Source organism: Hippoglossus stenolepis, chromosome 13 (genome assembly GCF_022539355.2).
Source record: "Hippoglossus stenolepis isolate QCI-W04-F060 chromosome 13, HSTE1.2, whole genome shotgun sequence".
Classification (NCBI taxonomy): Eukaryota; Metazoa; Chordata; class Actinopteri; order Pleuronectiformes; family Pleuronectidae; genus Hippoglossus; species Hippoglossus stenolepis.
Window position 1 is genome coordinate 11133682 of NC_061495.1, and position 17800 is coordinate 11151481.

Here is a 17800-nt window from a genome sequence, read left to right on the forward strand (position 1 = left end):
CACTTCATTCCTTCTTAGCAAATAAAAAGAATATGGACTTGGAAATCCTTTATCATTAAGAGGTTGTTTGGCGTCCAGGCAAAGACAAGTCCAACAGAGTTGACTACGGTTTACAAAGTTTCACTAGTCAGCTGGACCTGAAAAGCTTAGAGATTACTGTAAGATCTTCTGTTTTGATCTCTTTTTTTGTTTTCATTAAAAAAGAAAATTAAAAACTCTCAAAATGATCAACAAGGTTAACAAGGCATACAAAATGTGGAAAAAAGGGGAAATGAAAGATTGGACTGAGGTACCCTGAAGCCTGAGGTAGATCACAATACTGACATGCGCACTGTTCACATCCTGACCAAAGTTAGCACGGTCGTTCACGCTGCTGTTCTCCTATTTTTCAGGTTTTTCATTTATATTATTATTCATAGTCTAGTTTTTCAAGAAAATAAACGCTTCCCTTCAAAATAATATGGCAGTGTCCCACTGAGGAAAAAAAGAAAAGGACTTTGTTTTTCTTTTTGTTTCTTATCAATAGCTCTCATCACAAAATAGGAAAAAAATAGATTCATAAATATTACTCTCTTTTTATATATATACACACACGCACACACACACACACATACACACACAAGGAGGAGGCTGTGCGTATTGGCAATAACCTTTTAAGTCTGGAAGATGAAGCTGATGGGTCGTGTGGTGACAAAATAAGGCAACAAGCTTCCATGGTCTCCAAAGTAAAAGCACAGAGGGGACACCAGGACATACCTGCGTGTCCAGCGTGCTCGCACAGCAGCCGGCCAGCTCGCCGAAATTAAAACGACACACACACACAAAAGTGAAGTGAAAAGAATAAGAAGAGAGCGAGGAGTGAGGATGACAATCTGTGTGTCTGTGCCTCTGGCCCGGCCCCCGCTGGACACGGCAGGGGGGGTGACAAGTTTTTTCTAAAAAAGGCTGCATATTGTACATTCACAGCTGTCCTGCCGTTTTTAGAAAGCTCCCTGACAAGAGAGGGTTAAAGCCAAACGCGGCTGCGGCCACGTTTTGCGGTCGTGTGTGTACCACGGGTCTTACAGTGCCTCCCTGTGACAACCCCACCCACCCACCCACCCCTCTACACCCAAAACCTTTACCCTCACTGCCACTCCACACACCACAAGTCTGCACTCTCCCACCCTCTGCATCCCGTCCCCCTTTTCCCGGGCCCTCAGCTCACATCTTGTGCCGACCCTCCAGACGTCCTCATAAGGCCGAGCGTGTGGCAGTGCACATTCAAAAAAACAGCCGGTCGCCTGCTTACAAGCAAAAGTGCACCCTTTTTCTTTTAAGACGTCAATTTTTTACTCTGATCGTCGAGGACAATGCCTTCACAGACATCCTTTTGATTTTCTTTTTTTTAAATAGATATATATATGGGCAGCAAGCATTAATGAAGATATACTCTACTTCTATACAGAATGGGAGAGTGATACCAGTTTACTGGTTAAAAAAATGATAAAAACCCTCGGTGGCGTCTGACCTCTGTTGAGCGAAAGTGGCAGTCAGTTCACTGTTATCAAAAGGCTACAGGGGAAAAAAGAGGTGTTCCTCGACGACAAATATTTTTTATCCTATTAAAAAGTCATGATGCCAGATGAGAGAGAGTGATGAGAAAGTGAAGCGGAGAGGAGAGACATAAAAAAGAAATATGTGTAGCATCGGCTATGAATGGGAAGAGACGTTTCAAAGGGACGTTATCTTTTGTGTTGGCACACACACAGGCTTGTTACAAAGACTCAGAACCATTCACCATTATGTTTAACTTATAGGGGTTTTCTTTGTTTTCTGATTTCAGTGGCCTCAAGTGTGAACAAACAAGGGAAACCGTTTTTTTTGTTTTGTTTTGTGGCTGTCAAGGTCCGATCGATCTCTGGAACAAGCACGATAAAACATTTAAAAACTACACCAAGCTGTACTGTCATTTAGTAGAAAAATAACAGTGCTTACCCTCAGTGTGCATCAATATACTTCTCTACTCTGTATTAATAATACTGCTAAGGATAATTAATCTTGCAATCTGAATATCTCAAAGAGAAGGTCCATTGTCACTCGCTCTCATTCTAACCCCAAAAAATGTCAATCACAATGCCTCGTATACTTTTGTGTTAATACAGTTGCTTTATCCGTTTGTTAGGCCTATGTTAGTCCAACTAAAGAGATAACGTTATGCAGGGCGATGTACTATTTCCTGTTGACTTGTTTTAATGTGAAGACAACAGCTCAGTTCCAATTCTCTGCCATTTCCATCTCTTGCAGTTTCTTTATTTTTTTGGCCTTTTTCTTTTTTTTTTGTGTGTGTTATATCAGTATGGTTTCTCCTCCTCTATCTGCGCTCACAGGGCTGGCAGTGCACACACAATGCCTTCAGCCTTTGGCTCTCACTTGTTTCCCCCACAGTAAAGTTCTTTGGTTTTGATCCCGGTGCTGCTGGTCTGCCCTGCATGTCCCCCTTGGGCCTTGGCTTTCGCCTAGGTAGGTCTCTGTCCATTTTGGGAGGGGCTACATTCATTGGCTGGCGCCCGCGGAAGTCGGCCCGCCAGGTCACTTGGAGTGGTGCGGTGACACAGCGGCGCCCTGCTGGTGTTTCTGTTCCTGCTGTTTGACCTGCTGTATGATCTCCCGGATCTTCCTCTGTGCAGTCTGTGGCAAGAGAGGGACGAGGTTTTAGCTGAGCCATGACACGCTGGGTGTCCATATGAAAATAATAGACGATGTAAAGGTGTATTAATGTATTAAATAAAAAAGTGAGATTAATGTGATTCTAGTTGTTGTGTGTTGACTAAACAAAGGTTGGCATCATTCTTGTTCTTGGAAATGATTTAACAAAACAAACCAAACCAACTCTTACTTACTTACATAGTGTGCCTAGTTGCCATGGAGACAGATTTTCTTTCACACATGGATCCATCTCCATGACAACTGAGCAAACTCCATCTGCTGACAAAGACCCTGTGATATGTTTTCACACTCTTCATGAGTTGTGATTGTCAAAAAAAATGATTGTCATGAACCTGCAGCTCGTTGTGTTTCCTGAGTGTGAGTGTGTGTGTGAGTGTGTGTGTGAGAATAATTTTACACTATTTTCATTGTTTTCATACTCGCAGCGTAAAGTCATAGATCCAACATGATCAGAGATATGATAGATTAACTGAAAACACATATAGTGTTTGTGAAGCTCATTAAACACAATAATGTAAAATAATTACACGTAAGGCATAATAGTTTTACTTCCTGCATTTATTAGTATTTTTCATTTCTAAGTTTTTATTTTCAATTTCTATTTCAGTTGACTATTGCTCTTAGACATTTAGGGCGGCTGTGGCCGAGGGGGTAGAGCGGTTGTCCAGCAGGTCAATCCCAGTCTTTCCGGGAAAGAAACTAAACCCTGAATTGCCCCTCATAGAAAAAGTGTTGTATGAATGTGTGTGTGAAAGGGTGAATGGCAATAACCTGTACTGTAAAGCACTGTATGTATTTGACACCTGCAAACTTATCAGCCGAAATAACTGGAAATAAAAAACATTTCAGGGATATAAATGTTGTTTTTTCTTTTTCCTACCTGGCTGGCAAAGAAATGCCCACTGATTTTCACAAAGACCTCGTCGTTCTCATCTGGAGTTTGGTCCCGCGGCACGATGACCTCCGCACTCGTAAGGTTTTGTAGATCGTTGACCTGAAACGCAGACGTCAGGGGTCAGTGCATCAGTCTGAATGTCACAGAGAGCCTCACAAATAAAACTCACTGAGAGAGGAGGTATCGGATTATGGAAAACTGAGATAACCACAGATGAAACCATGCAAACAAGCCGTTACTTCATACACAGTAAACACCTTTACTGTTACTTTATTTCAAGTTAATACACTTGTCCATAAATAAATAAAGCCTGTGGGTAATTTCAATAAAAAGTTGACAAAATATACTTTAAGACTGGAACTGATAAAACTAGAGTAACATGTCTCGTATTTTTGTAAGTCTCCAGCGAAGGTGTCAATTTACAGGAAATATGGTCACAATATCCCCTGTTACTGAGTAAAGATCTTCAAAATCAAAATCAATCAAATTATATTTGTATTGCCCATATTCACAAATCACAATTTGTCTCATGGGACTTGAACAAGGTGTGACATCCTCTGCCCTTAACCTTCAACAAGAGTAAGGAATAACTACTAAAAAAAAACTTTTAACAGGGGAAAGTAAAATAATGAACAGAAAGGCATTATTGAGTCATGTCCAAAAACATATTTACATATATATATACATATTTATATATATATAACCTAAAATAAAAAACCACAACCTTGCCAATAAATCAATAAATTAGTTCAAATCAAGCTTGGACTCACCGTCTTGCCTCCTTTACCGATGACCCTGCCGGCTGCAGTAGAGGGAACCTTGATGTGAGTCTCCAGTTTGACCTCCTCCTTCGCTGTGAAGAAGTTCTCCTCCTTCAGCTTCCCAAATATCCGACCCTGGGCCTGGAATACAGAGGAGGGTATGAGGCAAGGAGAGACTGGGGAAAATGGGGACACACAGTGATCCACTGCTGTTTACTATGAAACTGTGCACGACAAACATTCATCAACTTTCAGGAGCAGCCTCATCCAAAATTTCTGACTGAACTTATATCATATTTTTAAGAAGATATATTCCTGTGTTTTACCTTAAACTGAGCCTCTGGAGTTCCAGTAATGATCACCATCCTAACAATGACATCAGGGGTTTCGGGTGGAGCAATCTGACAAACACAAACACACACACAGACACACACACACAGGTAATGGAGACAAAGAGGGAGAAAATGAGGCCAAAGGTTGATGATCGTCTTCTGTGGTGATTCACTGCAAACCAGTGAATCATGGGAGAAGCTGCCTCCTGTTACGTTCTGAGGATTCATGGAGCAGCTGTCTCACCTCTCCAGACGGAGCTTCAGGGGCTTTCTGAATTGTTCAGCTCACTAGTCATCTCCTCTTCTCTCTGTTTCTGACCATAAATAACTAACATCCTCAGCTGTGGTGCATGAAGTGCTGCTGACTCAGCCGGCACTCACTTCTTAACTTACTGAACATAACGCTCAATGTGAAGCTTTGAAAAATCGCATGTGTATTTAAATTTACACAGTTCTGGAGGTTATGAGCTTTTAAGCCTCGTAGAGAATAACCTTTGAAACGCCATGTTATCTCTCAGACTACAGACAGAGACAGGAGGTGGATCTAGTCTTTCAGAGCCGAGGGCACTGACATCAATTCTGACGGGGGTGTTAGTAAACTCAGTTATCAATTCCACATTGGCCTTGTTTGTAGTTTTATTACAACATGCAAATATTTGTATCATTGAGAAAGAACCTCTTAAAGTGGACACATACAAACTATGCAGGCCACCAAAACAATTCACAGAAAAACTAAATAATAATCATTTTGAAGCGTGAGGGAAGTAGCATAAAATGAGCAATAACAAAATTAAGACCTTCCTAAACATATTTAAGACATAAAACACAACATTTTGACATATTATAACACTTTTAAAGTCCTAAAATTCAGATTATTGAATGTTAAACTATTTTTAGACCCTGTGGAAACCCTGGTTTAACTGGGGTTTGTCAACTCAATGGCCCAGTTTAGATCAGGTATTAACATCCGTCCTGAGAGATTTGGGATCACAAGTGGTCAGCACTAAGTTCGTCTGTCCACACGTTGTATTAAAGTGTGTTCTGAATGTGTCTCCTGTGACAACTTGGGATTGGATCTCACTTCCTCACTCTACATGTAAATAATCACATACAGTATTTGTGTTTGCAAAGACCAAATTATGTTTTCACCCGGTCTGGGGATTACACATGTGTCAGATGTCCAATTCTTTGGAGGTGTGTCAGCACGAGCGAGAGAGAAAGAGAGCGAGCGGAGTCAGGAGGGACGGAATGAATGAATGTGCAGCTCTGCTATGAAGAGAGACTTTACCCATTTAAAATAATAGAATCATTCTATTTCGCATATGCGGCCCTGGATGGATTTGTCATCCAAGACCACCTCCCAAAGTGGTCTGAGTGATCGGACATTAAGACCCGAACTTAGCACTGACCACTTGTGATCGGATTCTTCAGGGCGGATGTTGATACCAGGTCTGAACAGGCGGGTCGATGAAAACTGGTGTGACCCTTTCTCACTGAAGCCCAGTGACGCTGTCAGACCCACCTTGATGGAAGCTCCGGCGAAGTGGGCGAGTTGTTTGATGTGCTGCCCCTTCTTGCCGATCAGGGCCCCGACTGCCTGAGTTGGAATAAAGAGGTAGGCGACCTCCTGTTCTGGAGCCTGTTGCTGGAAAAAGAAAAAGGAAATATTCAACCCCACTTTTACTAAACTCTCAAAAAAAAAAGGTACTTTAAATAGTTATAAACATTTGTGACTCAACCTGTCAAATACTTGAGGAGCAGCCGAACATGATGTCACCACATGCAAGGAAAGTTCTTCATGAGGGCACACATGACCACTTTGGCCAAGAATGAATGGAATATTTCCTATAAGGGCAGATGGCCGCCTGATGTTTTTGTTTTTCTTAGCCTGGAAACACGCGAGTACTTGACGCTGATGAAGTACATTTTTTGCGAGCCACAACTCTGGGAGGAAAAGTCCCCTTCTAGAAATATTTGTGGTGTTCTGGCGACTGGGGGATGGTGCGCAGGAATGTCAGATCCACTGTCAAACACAGATGACGACTGCGAGGTTGTAATAGTTAAATATGTCTCTCTCTCTCTCTCTCTCTTCATCAGTCCTATATGTTCCTTGAGTTGTTTATTCTGTAAAAGCTTTGAAACAAGTGGGTGGATATTTTTTAACGTAATGTGTAGAGGGCATACCCCAAACAGTCCCCTTAGAGAACCACATTTAAAATCACTAGATCTGGATTTTTATTTGGATCTGGACCAAATTGCACACACTCATAAAAATCTGTTCCCCTGACAAGCCTGATTTCTTTCATTAAGATGCCGTGAATTATCCACTGAGAAATCAATTCAAATATTGAAAAACACGCTATCTCACAATGTTAAAGAAAGAGAATAAAGGTTCTCGGATCTGCACCAAAATTTAATGAGTTCTTCCTTGGATCAGGCCCCACCCTTCCCCCGAATTTCATGGAAAATCGGTTGAGGCGTTTTTTGCATAATCCTGCTAAATAACAGAAAAGAAGGAAGAAAACTGTTACATCTTAAACGTGAGGCTGTTCCAAAGCTTCTTGTGTGTTTCAAAGTGCCGTAAAATATCACAATAATTCTCTAACAGCACAGAACACCATCACTGATCACCAACATTAGCTGCGGGGCGGATTTTAGGGAACATACTGAGTGCTGGTGGGGGATGGCACTTGCTGGAGGAACCCCGTACAGGCCACTGAGATGTGAAGAGTGACTCTGAAAGTGAAGTGACAAGCAGACCGATCAGACGGCACAGAAACACACAATTAAAACACACACACATACACACACTCCTCAGAGGACACATGCGTGTACACAACTCTAGCTCTTGCTGAGGAGAATTTCAGGGCGTAAATTCACAGTGAATCACACGGTAACTCCTTTGACTGAAGAATGCAGATACACTCACACACACTGGCTCGCTCTCATCTGATGGTGAGTGGAGACTTTTGTTTTAAAGACAAACTGACTCATCTCTGAGGGAGATGGGGGATTTCTGGTTGTTGTGTACAGCATCATGCACGAAGGCCTGAGTCAACACGGTGTTGTTTCATTCAGAAACCACTTCAGGAGGATCCGGGTTTACTATGTGTTGGATAGAAATTCCTCAAAACCAATCCCCTGCAGGAGCCGTGCATGTCTCTCTAAAAGAAGAATCTGGTAATAGGCAGAAAACGGTTCATACTCACTAAGAATGGGTTGTATCCTGCTGGTGCCATAGCGGGCACTGCACCGCGTGGTCCGGCAGCAGGGGGCAGCATCGGCAGGCCAGAGGAGAAGATGCCCAGAGCGTTCAGGTTCAAGCCTGGAATCAGGTTGGCCTGTTGCTGTGCAGAAGAAGAAGAAAAGAGACAGCGATAGGTTTTAGTCATGAGAAACAAGAAGGATACATTACATTGTCACACATTTTAATTTTCAAGGTTGTTTTTGTTATTGCTTTTTTTTTTACACTATTTTTAAAGAGGCAGATTAGTTCAAACTGATTCTAAAATGGATTTTGTCTCCAGACATCCATGTTATATTTCCTACTGCAAAACGACGCTGACCACAACAGGTGGCAGCAGTCGCGTAGGCAGATATAATATTTTGGATGGGTCTGTACAAAAGTATGTGGGCTTTTCCCACAAAAAAATGACATATAGAAATTTGGGATTAAAAGCAGAAGTAGTACAAAAGGGAAAACAAAGACAAATTTAAGAAAAACAGTCCGGGTCCATCAAGGGCTGAGAGTAAGTACATTTTAACCTGTTTTTAAATTGAAAAAATTTAAATGATTCTCCAAACAGTTTTTAATCTCTACATTAAATCTGGGGGTCACAGAAATAAAAAGAAATGTTTTCTCTTTGCATCACCATCAAGGTAAAACAGTTAAATACAACCATGAGGTTGAGAGGAAAGGAAAGCTGTCAGCAACAGTTCTGATGAACAAGTTATTGTTTAAATAAATTATCCTATAAAACAGTAAAGGTATTTGTTGCTTCTCCCGGTTTCCTGTCACGCTAAATTGAATATATCCAGAAACAGTTTTCGCTTTGTTATTTGTCAAGTTATAGAGAATTGAAATGGCAGATTAAGATATTTTGATGTTACAGATAAAATTGTTTCTTTATGGTTCGAGATAAATAAACCATTTGAGAACCAACTCAACTATCTGAAAAGTCACGACCTGCTGAAAACCAGACGGACATTTGTCTTCGCTTGTGAAAAGGACAGTTTTCCATTGTCACAGCAATGACTAAAATATTCTTTCCCTTACAGTCATTCAGCTATTCTGGTTTCCTGGCCATGAAGAAACACGCGGTCTCCTTTCACTTCCAATGTAATATCCACTGTGTCACGCTAGATGGCCCTCACCGCTTACGGTAGACGCTCGTGCCTGGCAGGTGCCAGTATTGCTCGCAGCAGCCACAGCGATTTAACCGCATGCTGCGTGTTGCTTCCTGATGATTGTTTCCCAGCCAATTTTTTTTTTAAATTAAAAAGAAGACTGACAGTGTGAAAGTAGAGAAAACACATGTCCCAGGATACAGATTCTCCCTCCACAAGCTCCAGCTCTTACTACGAGTTCAGTTACTACAGTCACATTATCGGCATCCATCACTGAGTTGTGTGTGCAGCGTGCAACATCATCACTGCCTCTCTTCCTCTGTGGTTGACCTTTCTGGCTGCAGCACTTGTGATGTCATCAGGGCAGTGTGAAAGAGGAGACGGGAGAGAGGGCGGCCTACAGATATCAGATGGATGCTGGGAAACGCAGTGTGTTACGGCAGGAACACAGGAGACACACACACAGCGGGGAAGCGAGCATGAGTCAGAGGCTCTGTGGAACACACACACACATGTCCACAGACACACTGTACTCAAACGCTCGAGTCACTGATGAGCTATTCAGCGATCGTTTACTGTTATCAATTTACCGAGCGCACAACACCGGGTATTTCTAATCCTACTGGTAACGTGCACTGAATGGAGAGGTGATATTATCCTGGTGTGTATCATCGCTTCTCACCTGTCACTCGGTGTGAGTCAACCTGAGATCGTGACACACACACACACACACACACACACACACACACACACACACACACACACACACACACACACACACACACACACACACACACACACACACACACACACACACACACACACACACACACACACACACACACACACACACAGACACACACACAGACACACCGGGGATGAGCTTACGTTTAAAGCAGCAACGTCGTTCTCGTAGGCTTCCCTCAGTTTCTTCATTATCTCGACCTCGGCTTTATGACACGCCTCCGGGCTGCCCCTCACTATGATGGTCCTCTCAGGGTTGTAAATAGTTAATTCATGTAACCTGGAAGGGAGATTGCGAACACACACACACACACAAACAAAACACACAGCAATGAGTACATGCATAACGAGAAAAGTAACGAGAACAGCTACGCTCGTATTTTGCACACGTCTTCTCAGAGGGTGAAGGAGACTGAGGTGTTTTTAATTGGATTTCCTGTTAATGCAACTTAAGTGTTAGTAGGAGATCAACATTTCTTGCTGAGCAAAAAAGCTATTTAATTGACGACTCAGAAGGTTGAAGCTTTAGAAAAAGAATGGTCAGAACCGAAGATTAGATACTTTGATTTCAGGTTTCTTTGTTTGGGTTAAGCTCCAAGAGCAAGTGAACATTTCGACCAGATTTATAGAAATTCTCTCAAGGCGATCCTGAAACCAAATACGTGATTTATAAGGGTCACAGAGATCAGAACATCCTTGAGTCCGAATGAACATTTGTACCAAACTTGACGAAATTCCCTCAAGGTGTTCTTGAAATATTGTGTTCGCAAGAATCGGGCAGACGAACGTACGGACGGAAAACCTGAAAACATAATGGTCTCCGGCCGTTGGCTGTATGGGAGAGGTGGTGGAGTTAACGAAAGATAATGAGAGTTAATGACATTATCATCAGACAACTCAAGGGCACGACATGATTTCAGAGCTGATGGTATAACCACAGTATGCTGATTAACAGTGGGTTTAATTACACTGAACAACAGAACACAGGACATCCACGTTTGTTTGGTTTTCAAGCTCGTCCATGCAATTAAGCTCCCGGTAAACAATAATGATCAGTGAACAACACTATTTACATGTTAGAAACCCATAATTATAATAACTCTGCTGTAAAATGAACATGTAATTAGACTTTTCCTTGTGAGTCCACATCGCTTGATTACTACTTAGACTTTGAAAAGATTAAAAATGTGTATTATGTGTATTTAAAGTGTATTTATGAGATTTACCACAGCTTTTCCTCAGAAATAGTTCTAAGTTGTATGTATGGATGGGGCGGTGGGTATTGTTTTTATTGATTTAATTGTTTTTATTCTGTAAATCACTTTGTGTGACATTGTTCTTATCAATCTTTTCCCCTTAATACTTGTAGCTCAGCCACTATGATGCTTTCTTGGATTTGGAAACTAAATCTTGATGACAGTGTTCCTGAGAAAACAGCCCAGCAGTCATAGTGAAACTAAAACTTGTTTCACTTACTCTGAAAAAGAGAGTTTAGCCTGTTTCCATGAATCATACAGGCGAGGCTGCATAAAGCAGTTTGCCCGGACAATGCGATAACACCTTTAGGCCTTTGTAGCAAAAAAACCTTTCCTTTCCTTGGTGTCGCAGGAGGTGGAGAACACTCTCAAAGGATTTCACAGGACCATCGATGCTCAACGTATTGTTTGCCTCTTCTCAAAAGGAGCCTCTCGTTCTCTCTTGATCTCTGTCTCTCCTCGAGGCTCATTACGTCCTCAGAGCTCGCAGGGACGCAGCGACTCATTAGCCCTGAATGATCACGCAGGTTGACGAGCGCAGTTCGTTAAACGGGGCGCAATCGCCACCTCGCTCTCCGCTGTCATGTGCCGGAGTGAAGGAGCTGTTATCAACTCTCCACGTTTGTTCCGTAGCAGTTGAGTGACACCACACGACAAAAGGATAATGAACAGCAAGGGAGAAAGGTGCGGCACCAGGAAGTTGAAATCAACGCATGTTATTCGACCCCCTGGTTTCACTGGAAATAGTAAAAACTTCATCTCTGAAATCACAGAGGATGTCGCTGCTGCTTTTCCATAAGCGCCCCAGTGTGTGTGTGTACGTTTGATTTCCTGAAGGTGTTACACAGCTACTATGTAACTGCACAGCGCTGTGGCCGTGTGTGAAAGAGGAACGGTTCGAGGCGACTTACGAGGAGATGGTTATCTTGGTCCCTGTCTCCTCTTCGATTTTCTTCAGGTTGCGGCCCTCCTTCCCGATCAGCCGGCCAACCAGGCTGTTGTGAGCAAGTATTTTCAGAGGGATGTCCTCCGTCCTGCACAGACACACACACACACACAGGTTAGACAAGAGGACCATGTTCAGCTGAGTGTCACTGATGCGCTGTGAGGAATGCGACGCTGTGATGGGGATGAGCAGGAATGTGGACAGCTGCCCAGCTGGAAGTGCTGCTGGGAGCACAGAGCAACCGCGTTAAGACACCAGCGTAACCACAGCGTAACGTTCACCCGTAACAGATTTCACAGGAAAAATACCCAGATTTCTACAAGAAGCAGATGAGTTTTAACGTGTTGTCATGCTGACTTTGTGTTTCTGTGTTGTTGTGTCTCTAACTGCAGGAAAACAATCATCACCGCCATTTGCAATGAACAAGGTCTGGTTCAACAAGCACAACTTTGTGCCGGTGTAACTCTAAGCGAAAACACTGAACTGGATTTCTTTATTTTTTTTGTTCACCTTTAGAATAAACGTGATGATTTACTGGGTTAAGTTTAATTCATCATATTTTATTTTCTAATAATTCAGAATGTTTCCTTGAAATAACTTAGTTTATCCTAAATAACAGATCAAACCTAGCATCTCTTACATATATAGGCAGAACGACGTTTCAAAGAATAGCAGTCAGTAAAACACATATCTCTGCCAAAGCCCAACAGTCTCCTTAAATTAAATCAAGCTGCATTTAACAAAGAAATATCAGAGCTACTAAATTCAATATCACTTGATAGGCCTGATTTTTTAAATCTAGATCCATGAATTAATCCTTGGAAAATTGGTGAAAATATAAAAATAACACCCTCTTAAAAAAGTGATAGAAAGTTCCTGGATCCGCCTCCTGATCCAAATCTGCACCAAAATTTGTTGGGTTCTTTCCTGATCCATAACCACATCCGTCCGACAAGTTTTGTGTTAATCCACTCAGCAGTTTTTGTGTAATGCTGCTAACAAGGACAAACAAACAAACCCTGGTGAAAACATAAACTCCTTGACTGAGGTAATAACATCTTTTATCAAAACCAAAGTTATGGGCAGCAAATACAAACTTGACCCTGAATCACATGTTGTATTTTATTTATCTGGAAGCCAAAGTTGCACAGTTAAAAACTGTTGAAAATTGTTGATGTAGGGAAGAATATTCTGAAGGAAACAGATTGTGAAAGCTGTGTGATTAGGATGTTGTGTAAATTATGATGATTTAAAAGTGGTTAATTAACCCTGGCGTGTTCTGGTGTCAAGATGAGTAGAATGATTGTGTGATTCTAATAGTTTAGTCTCGAGCTTTGACTTGGCCTTGAAAATTGAAACAAGATTTTTCAGGTCATTCATAGGCGACTATGAAGGAGATAAAGAATGTTGGTATTATTGTGTTCGTGACGCAAAAATAAATGTTTCATTTCGTCTCTTGATTCATTCATTAATAATATTGAAATGTTTATTTATTTTTTTTAATTTTCAAAGACACTTTACAGGAAATCAAGAATTTAAATACACTACAACAAACTAAACTTACTCAAGTAAAGGTCTGAAGAGTTTGTCTTAAATAAGTGCCGAATTACATCTGGGTTTTTTTAACCAGGAAACATTCCTAACTTATATATTATTCAAAATTCATATAATTATAGGAAATTTGCAGACACAAAAAATAGAGAATAACTGATTAAAATAAATAAAACCCGCAAACAACAGGGGATGAGATGGTTATTATAATAGCAGATATATAATTACTGTATTATCTATATTTCTGGTTTGCAGGAAAATTGAGGGTGTGTGTGTGTGTGTGTGTGTGTGTGTGTGTGTGTGTGTGTGTGTGTGTGTGTGTGTGTGTGTGTGTGTGTGTGTGTGTGTGTGTCTGTGTGTGTGTGTGTGTGGGTGGGTATCTCAGGGCATGCTATGAAGTGTAAGTGTAGATCTGTGCTGTAGGGTGAATGGGTTTGGGGTGGGCTGTGGGACAAGTAAGGGGAGATGATGATGGTGTTGGTGGTGGTGGTGAGTTTAGAGGTCAAGTTAAGCGGCTCGGGTTTCGCTTGGTGTCGCGTCTCCTCGGGCTCCGTGAAATTACAGGGTGTGGGCGGGCGGCCGCGGCGAGGGGATCTCTTCTGCAGGTGTGGCGCCCTGGTAAACGCTTCGGTTCCTTCGGAGGCGTGGAAGTTACTGTGACTCTCGAGGGTAGGATTAATGATTTGACAGACTGAGGTGGATCAGACCAGCTGACTGATATCTTGTTAGATTACACTGCACGCACTTGGCACGCGCTTTCGACTGAGGCAATTCACAACAGTTGTATTGAGACGCAAATGGAACAAGACAAAGATGCTGTTTAACATCCTGGTGATGCTTCTCTATAGCTGCTCTCAGTCATTCACTGAACGCTGGATATTCTCCTGACATTATGCGGAGGGGCTGTATGTGTGAACGCAAATGTCTGAGTGGGAGGATCCAGACTTTCTACGGAGTTTCACCTGCCAGCCCCCGAGTAAAAACACCGCAGGAGATCCTCCGGAGGAATCAGTGCGAGCGAGTGGGCGTGTTGATGACATTTGACATTTGTAAACAAAAAGAATACAAATATCCCAGGATGAAAAAGTGGTGCCATACATGTAGAAGACGCCGACAAGGAGTTTTTGGAGATAAGAGCCGATGCAGGTGTTGATGTAGTGTAAAAAAACATGGGATCTCTACAGCAGAATTAATAGTCACGTCCTGCCTCTGCCTGCTGCGCCACCTCTCGCCTGAACGCTCCGGAGATTTCTGTGTTGTTGCGAACGCTTCTGACCAGAGAATCTCCTTCTTTGTTCTTTATGTGAAGGCTAACTCAAACGGCTTATGTCTTTTGCTTTTGTATGTGTTTTTCTAAATTCTAATTTAAGAGAAAATACCGGAGCTCACTTACTCCAGTCTAGTTGAAATTCCTCTGAATGGTTTGATTTAAAGCTTCCTTGACATTTACAGTTTCCCCTATTTTTCTAGTGTTCAGTCATATTCCCCAAAATGTCCCAACATTCCTCGAATATCATCGGAGCAAAGTAAAGAGGATGAAAACACAGATGTGACATAAAAGTGTTAAGCCCCCTCTTCCTCTGGATGTCCACATATTGACAGGAAGCAATCGCAGCAAGAGGGGAAATATTTCTGATTTAAACCCAAATATCAGAGTTGTGAATGTATATGTCTAAGATTGTGCACACTGGGTACAATACACACACTAAAACACCAGGCTGGATCAGACAGCAAGTCAAAGTCAAGTGTGATGTTTTTTCACTAGGAGGCAGCCTCTTGTGCAGATTGAAATGAAAAGCTGCAGAAACATTTTTATATTCAAACGTAATCGTCTTCTTCTGAATCTCCGGACAAACAACACACACACACACACACAGTGGTATTTATGTATTGAAGGTGTGCGCTGATCCTCAGATCGAGCAGAAGAGTTTAAAAGGTGCAGTGTCTTGTTAAAAGTGTCATGCCCAATTAGATGCGTTGGCCTTGTTTCCTAAAAGCTAATCTGTGGTCACGTGTCGGCCTGTGTGCGCTGTGTTTACTGTGTTAGTGGGTCCCAGCGAGAGAATGCACAGTGAGATTAAAAGGTGTGCAGGCAGGTTAAAGGATAAGATTATGGCCCTGCAGACATTATGGCTAATCTGCCCTGTGGGAGTGTATATACTGTATGTATGCTCTGTATATAAGCACATCTGAGTGGACGCTTGTCAACGTTGGACGTGCACTCTTACGTCTTGGTCTCGTTGGCCTCCTTCTGCATGATGTCCAGGATCATGCGGCAGGCGGAGGAGCAGCCCTCGGGTGTCGAGTGGATGGTAATGGGCTTTTCTGCCGCACCTGCATTTTCCTTCCGGTGAATGTCCACCCTGAGGAGAGAGAGAGGGAGAGGGGAGAGAGAGAGGGAGGGAGAGAAAGAGAGAGGAGAGAGAGAGAGAGGAGGGGAGAGGGGAGGGGAGGGGGATAGAGAGAGAGAGAGAGAGAGAGAGAGAGAGAGAGAGAGAGAGAGAGAGAGAGAGAGAGGGGATAGATAGATAGAGAGAGAGAGAGAGAGAGAGAGAGAGAGAGAGAGAGAGAGAGAGAGAGAGAGAGAGAGAGGATAATCCATTATTTGAAAATGAAAATTACCCAGTGCAGTGCAAATTAAAAGCATTAAAGAAAAGATACAGAAAAGAACATCACAATAACAAAACTAGGATTAAAAAAAGAAAAGAAACAGTTTTCACAAGAAGCATCTAATGCAACATTAAACATGCAATCCTCTATCTATGAATAATTTGTGGCCACTTTTTCAGTATAGCTCAGACAGTTGGTTTTCAAATGCAAGCCTGCTTATGGCACCAGGATGTTTCATTAAGTCAGAAAACGCAAAATGACGATGAAACTGTAAAAAAAATGAAGCTGTCGACCATCTTACTTGGACTGTGTCTGTTTGGTGACATTCTTGATGGTCAGGCCCTCCTTGCCGATGATGGCTCCCACAAACTGAGTAGGCACGAGCATGCGCAGGGGGAAGTCGTGTTGCCGGGGACGTGGGGCGCCAAAGCCCCCCGAGGGCCCGGGCTGGCAGGGGCCCTGGTCCCGGGACGATCGCCCCCCGCGCCGAGTGCGGGCCACCTGGACAGGCGGAGCAGCATCCATGTCCATAATGTACGACACTTTGAAGGAGCAGTCGTCGAACTGTTGTCCCGTCAACTTCTCAATGGCTCTGGAGAAGAGAGGAGGAGGGGAGATGTAAAGAAAAGCTGATTTCTTAAGGCTCTGATATACTTGCTTTTACCTCTGTTTGTGCGCTCGTGAGTCATCCTCATGCCTTTCTTCAGAGCACTGGTTTTGTGAATCCTAAGAAATTAACACTTAACTTCTAATTGATGCATTTAAGCAAATAAACACTGGATAGATTTGAAGGTGTTTTTTAAAGCCTGAGTCCACACTAAACTTGCTAAACTTAACCAACCCTACAAACCCTAACATCACACCTAACACCAGCTTAAGGCAATCTCAACAAATTCACGCTTGGTGTTAAAACAAACAAACCATGAAAGGTGATTCCAGAAAATTGGAAACTCCCAGAAACTAGAAACTAACTTCAGAATAAAGGCACAGTCCCAGATACAGGAGTGCGAATTGAATGTCGCAAAGTTGACCTCCGCGTCCTAAAAACAAACATGGAGGCAGACAGTCGGCGTCGTCAACTGATTACGCTTGTTTGTGTAATGTTTTGCACAAACAACAGGAAACATTGAACAAGCTCTATTTTTGTTTCCACAATTCCACAAGTTTTTCCTTTGCAACTGTCTAAATGGTACAGGACACAAAAGTCTAATTTACACTGTATGCAACCATGTTTCCGTTTTAAACCCAATTAGGCAGCATCCGGTTGGTGGCGCTTCCCAGTCGGCTCGCTCTCATTGGATAATGTTGTTTACGATTCGAAATCGGAGCGGCTGCGATTCAATCTGTGACATTAAGATTATGTTTGACACTACGGGATTGTTTAGCCAGATAATCTGTTCAGATCAGATCCACATTGGCAACGCTCCCGCAAGTGTCGGTAAGGCTGAATCGGATTGATAATCTCCTAGTGTCCAGCAGGCTTTAGTTTTTCCCGCTTTTCAATTTAGCTAATTAAAAACTAATTTGGACCATTTTAAAAGACATGTGCATCTGATTGAGAGAAAAAAAAACATCAGCAAAGTGTGGACAGTAGGGTTAAAATGGAAAGAAAGGGGTGAGTTTTTAAATTTAGCAAACTTTCTCCAAAT

At 42.4% G+C, this 17800-nt stretch overlaps 1 protein-coding gene across 4 annotated transcripts in view; it reads right to left on the bottom strand.

The window, feature by feature from the left end:
* Positions 1-1106: 1106 nt before the first annotated feature.
* igf2bp2a (insulin-like growth factor 2 mRNA binding protein 2a) overlaps positions 1107-17800 on the bottom strand; it is a 47692-nt gene continuing 30998 nt past the window's right edge. For all 4 annotated transcript variants that reach the window (XM_035175384.2, XM_035175387.2, XM_035175386.2 and 1 more), the window contains 11 exons: positions 16453-16743; positions 15770-15904; positions 11956-12078; positions 9933-10068; positions 7907-8044; positions 7365-7433; positions 6220-6342; positions 4692-4766; positions 4375-4506; positions 3590-3703; positions 1107-2670 (listed from right to left, as the gene is read on the bottom strand). In XM_035175384.2, coding sequence (XP_035031275.1) covers positions 2572-2670; positions 3590-3703; positions 4375-4506; positions 4692-4766; positions 6220-6342; positions 7365-7433; positions 7907-8044; positions 9933-10068; positions 11956-12078; positions 15770-15904; positions 16453-16743 — 1435 coding nt within the window. In that variant the 3' untranslated portion in view covers positions 1107-2571. The remainder of the gene's footprint in view (positions 2671-3589; positions 3704-4374; positions 4507-4691; positions 4767-6219; positions 6343-7364; positions 7434-7906; positions 8045-9932; positions 10069-11955; positions 12079-15769; positions 15905-16452; positions 16744-17800) is intronic.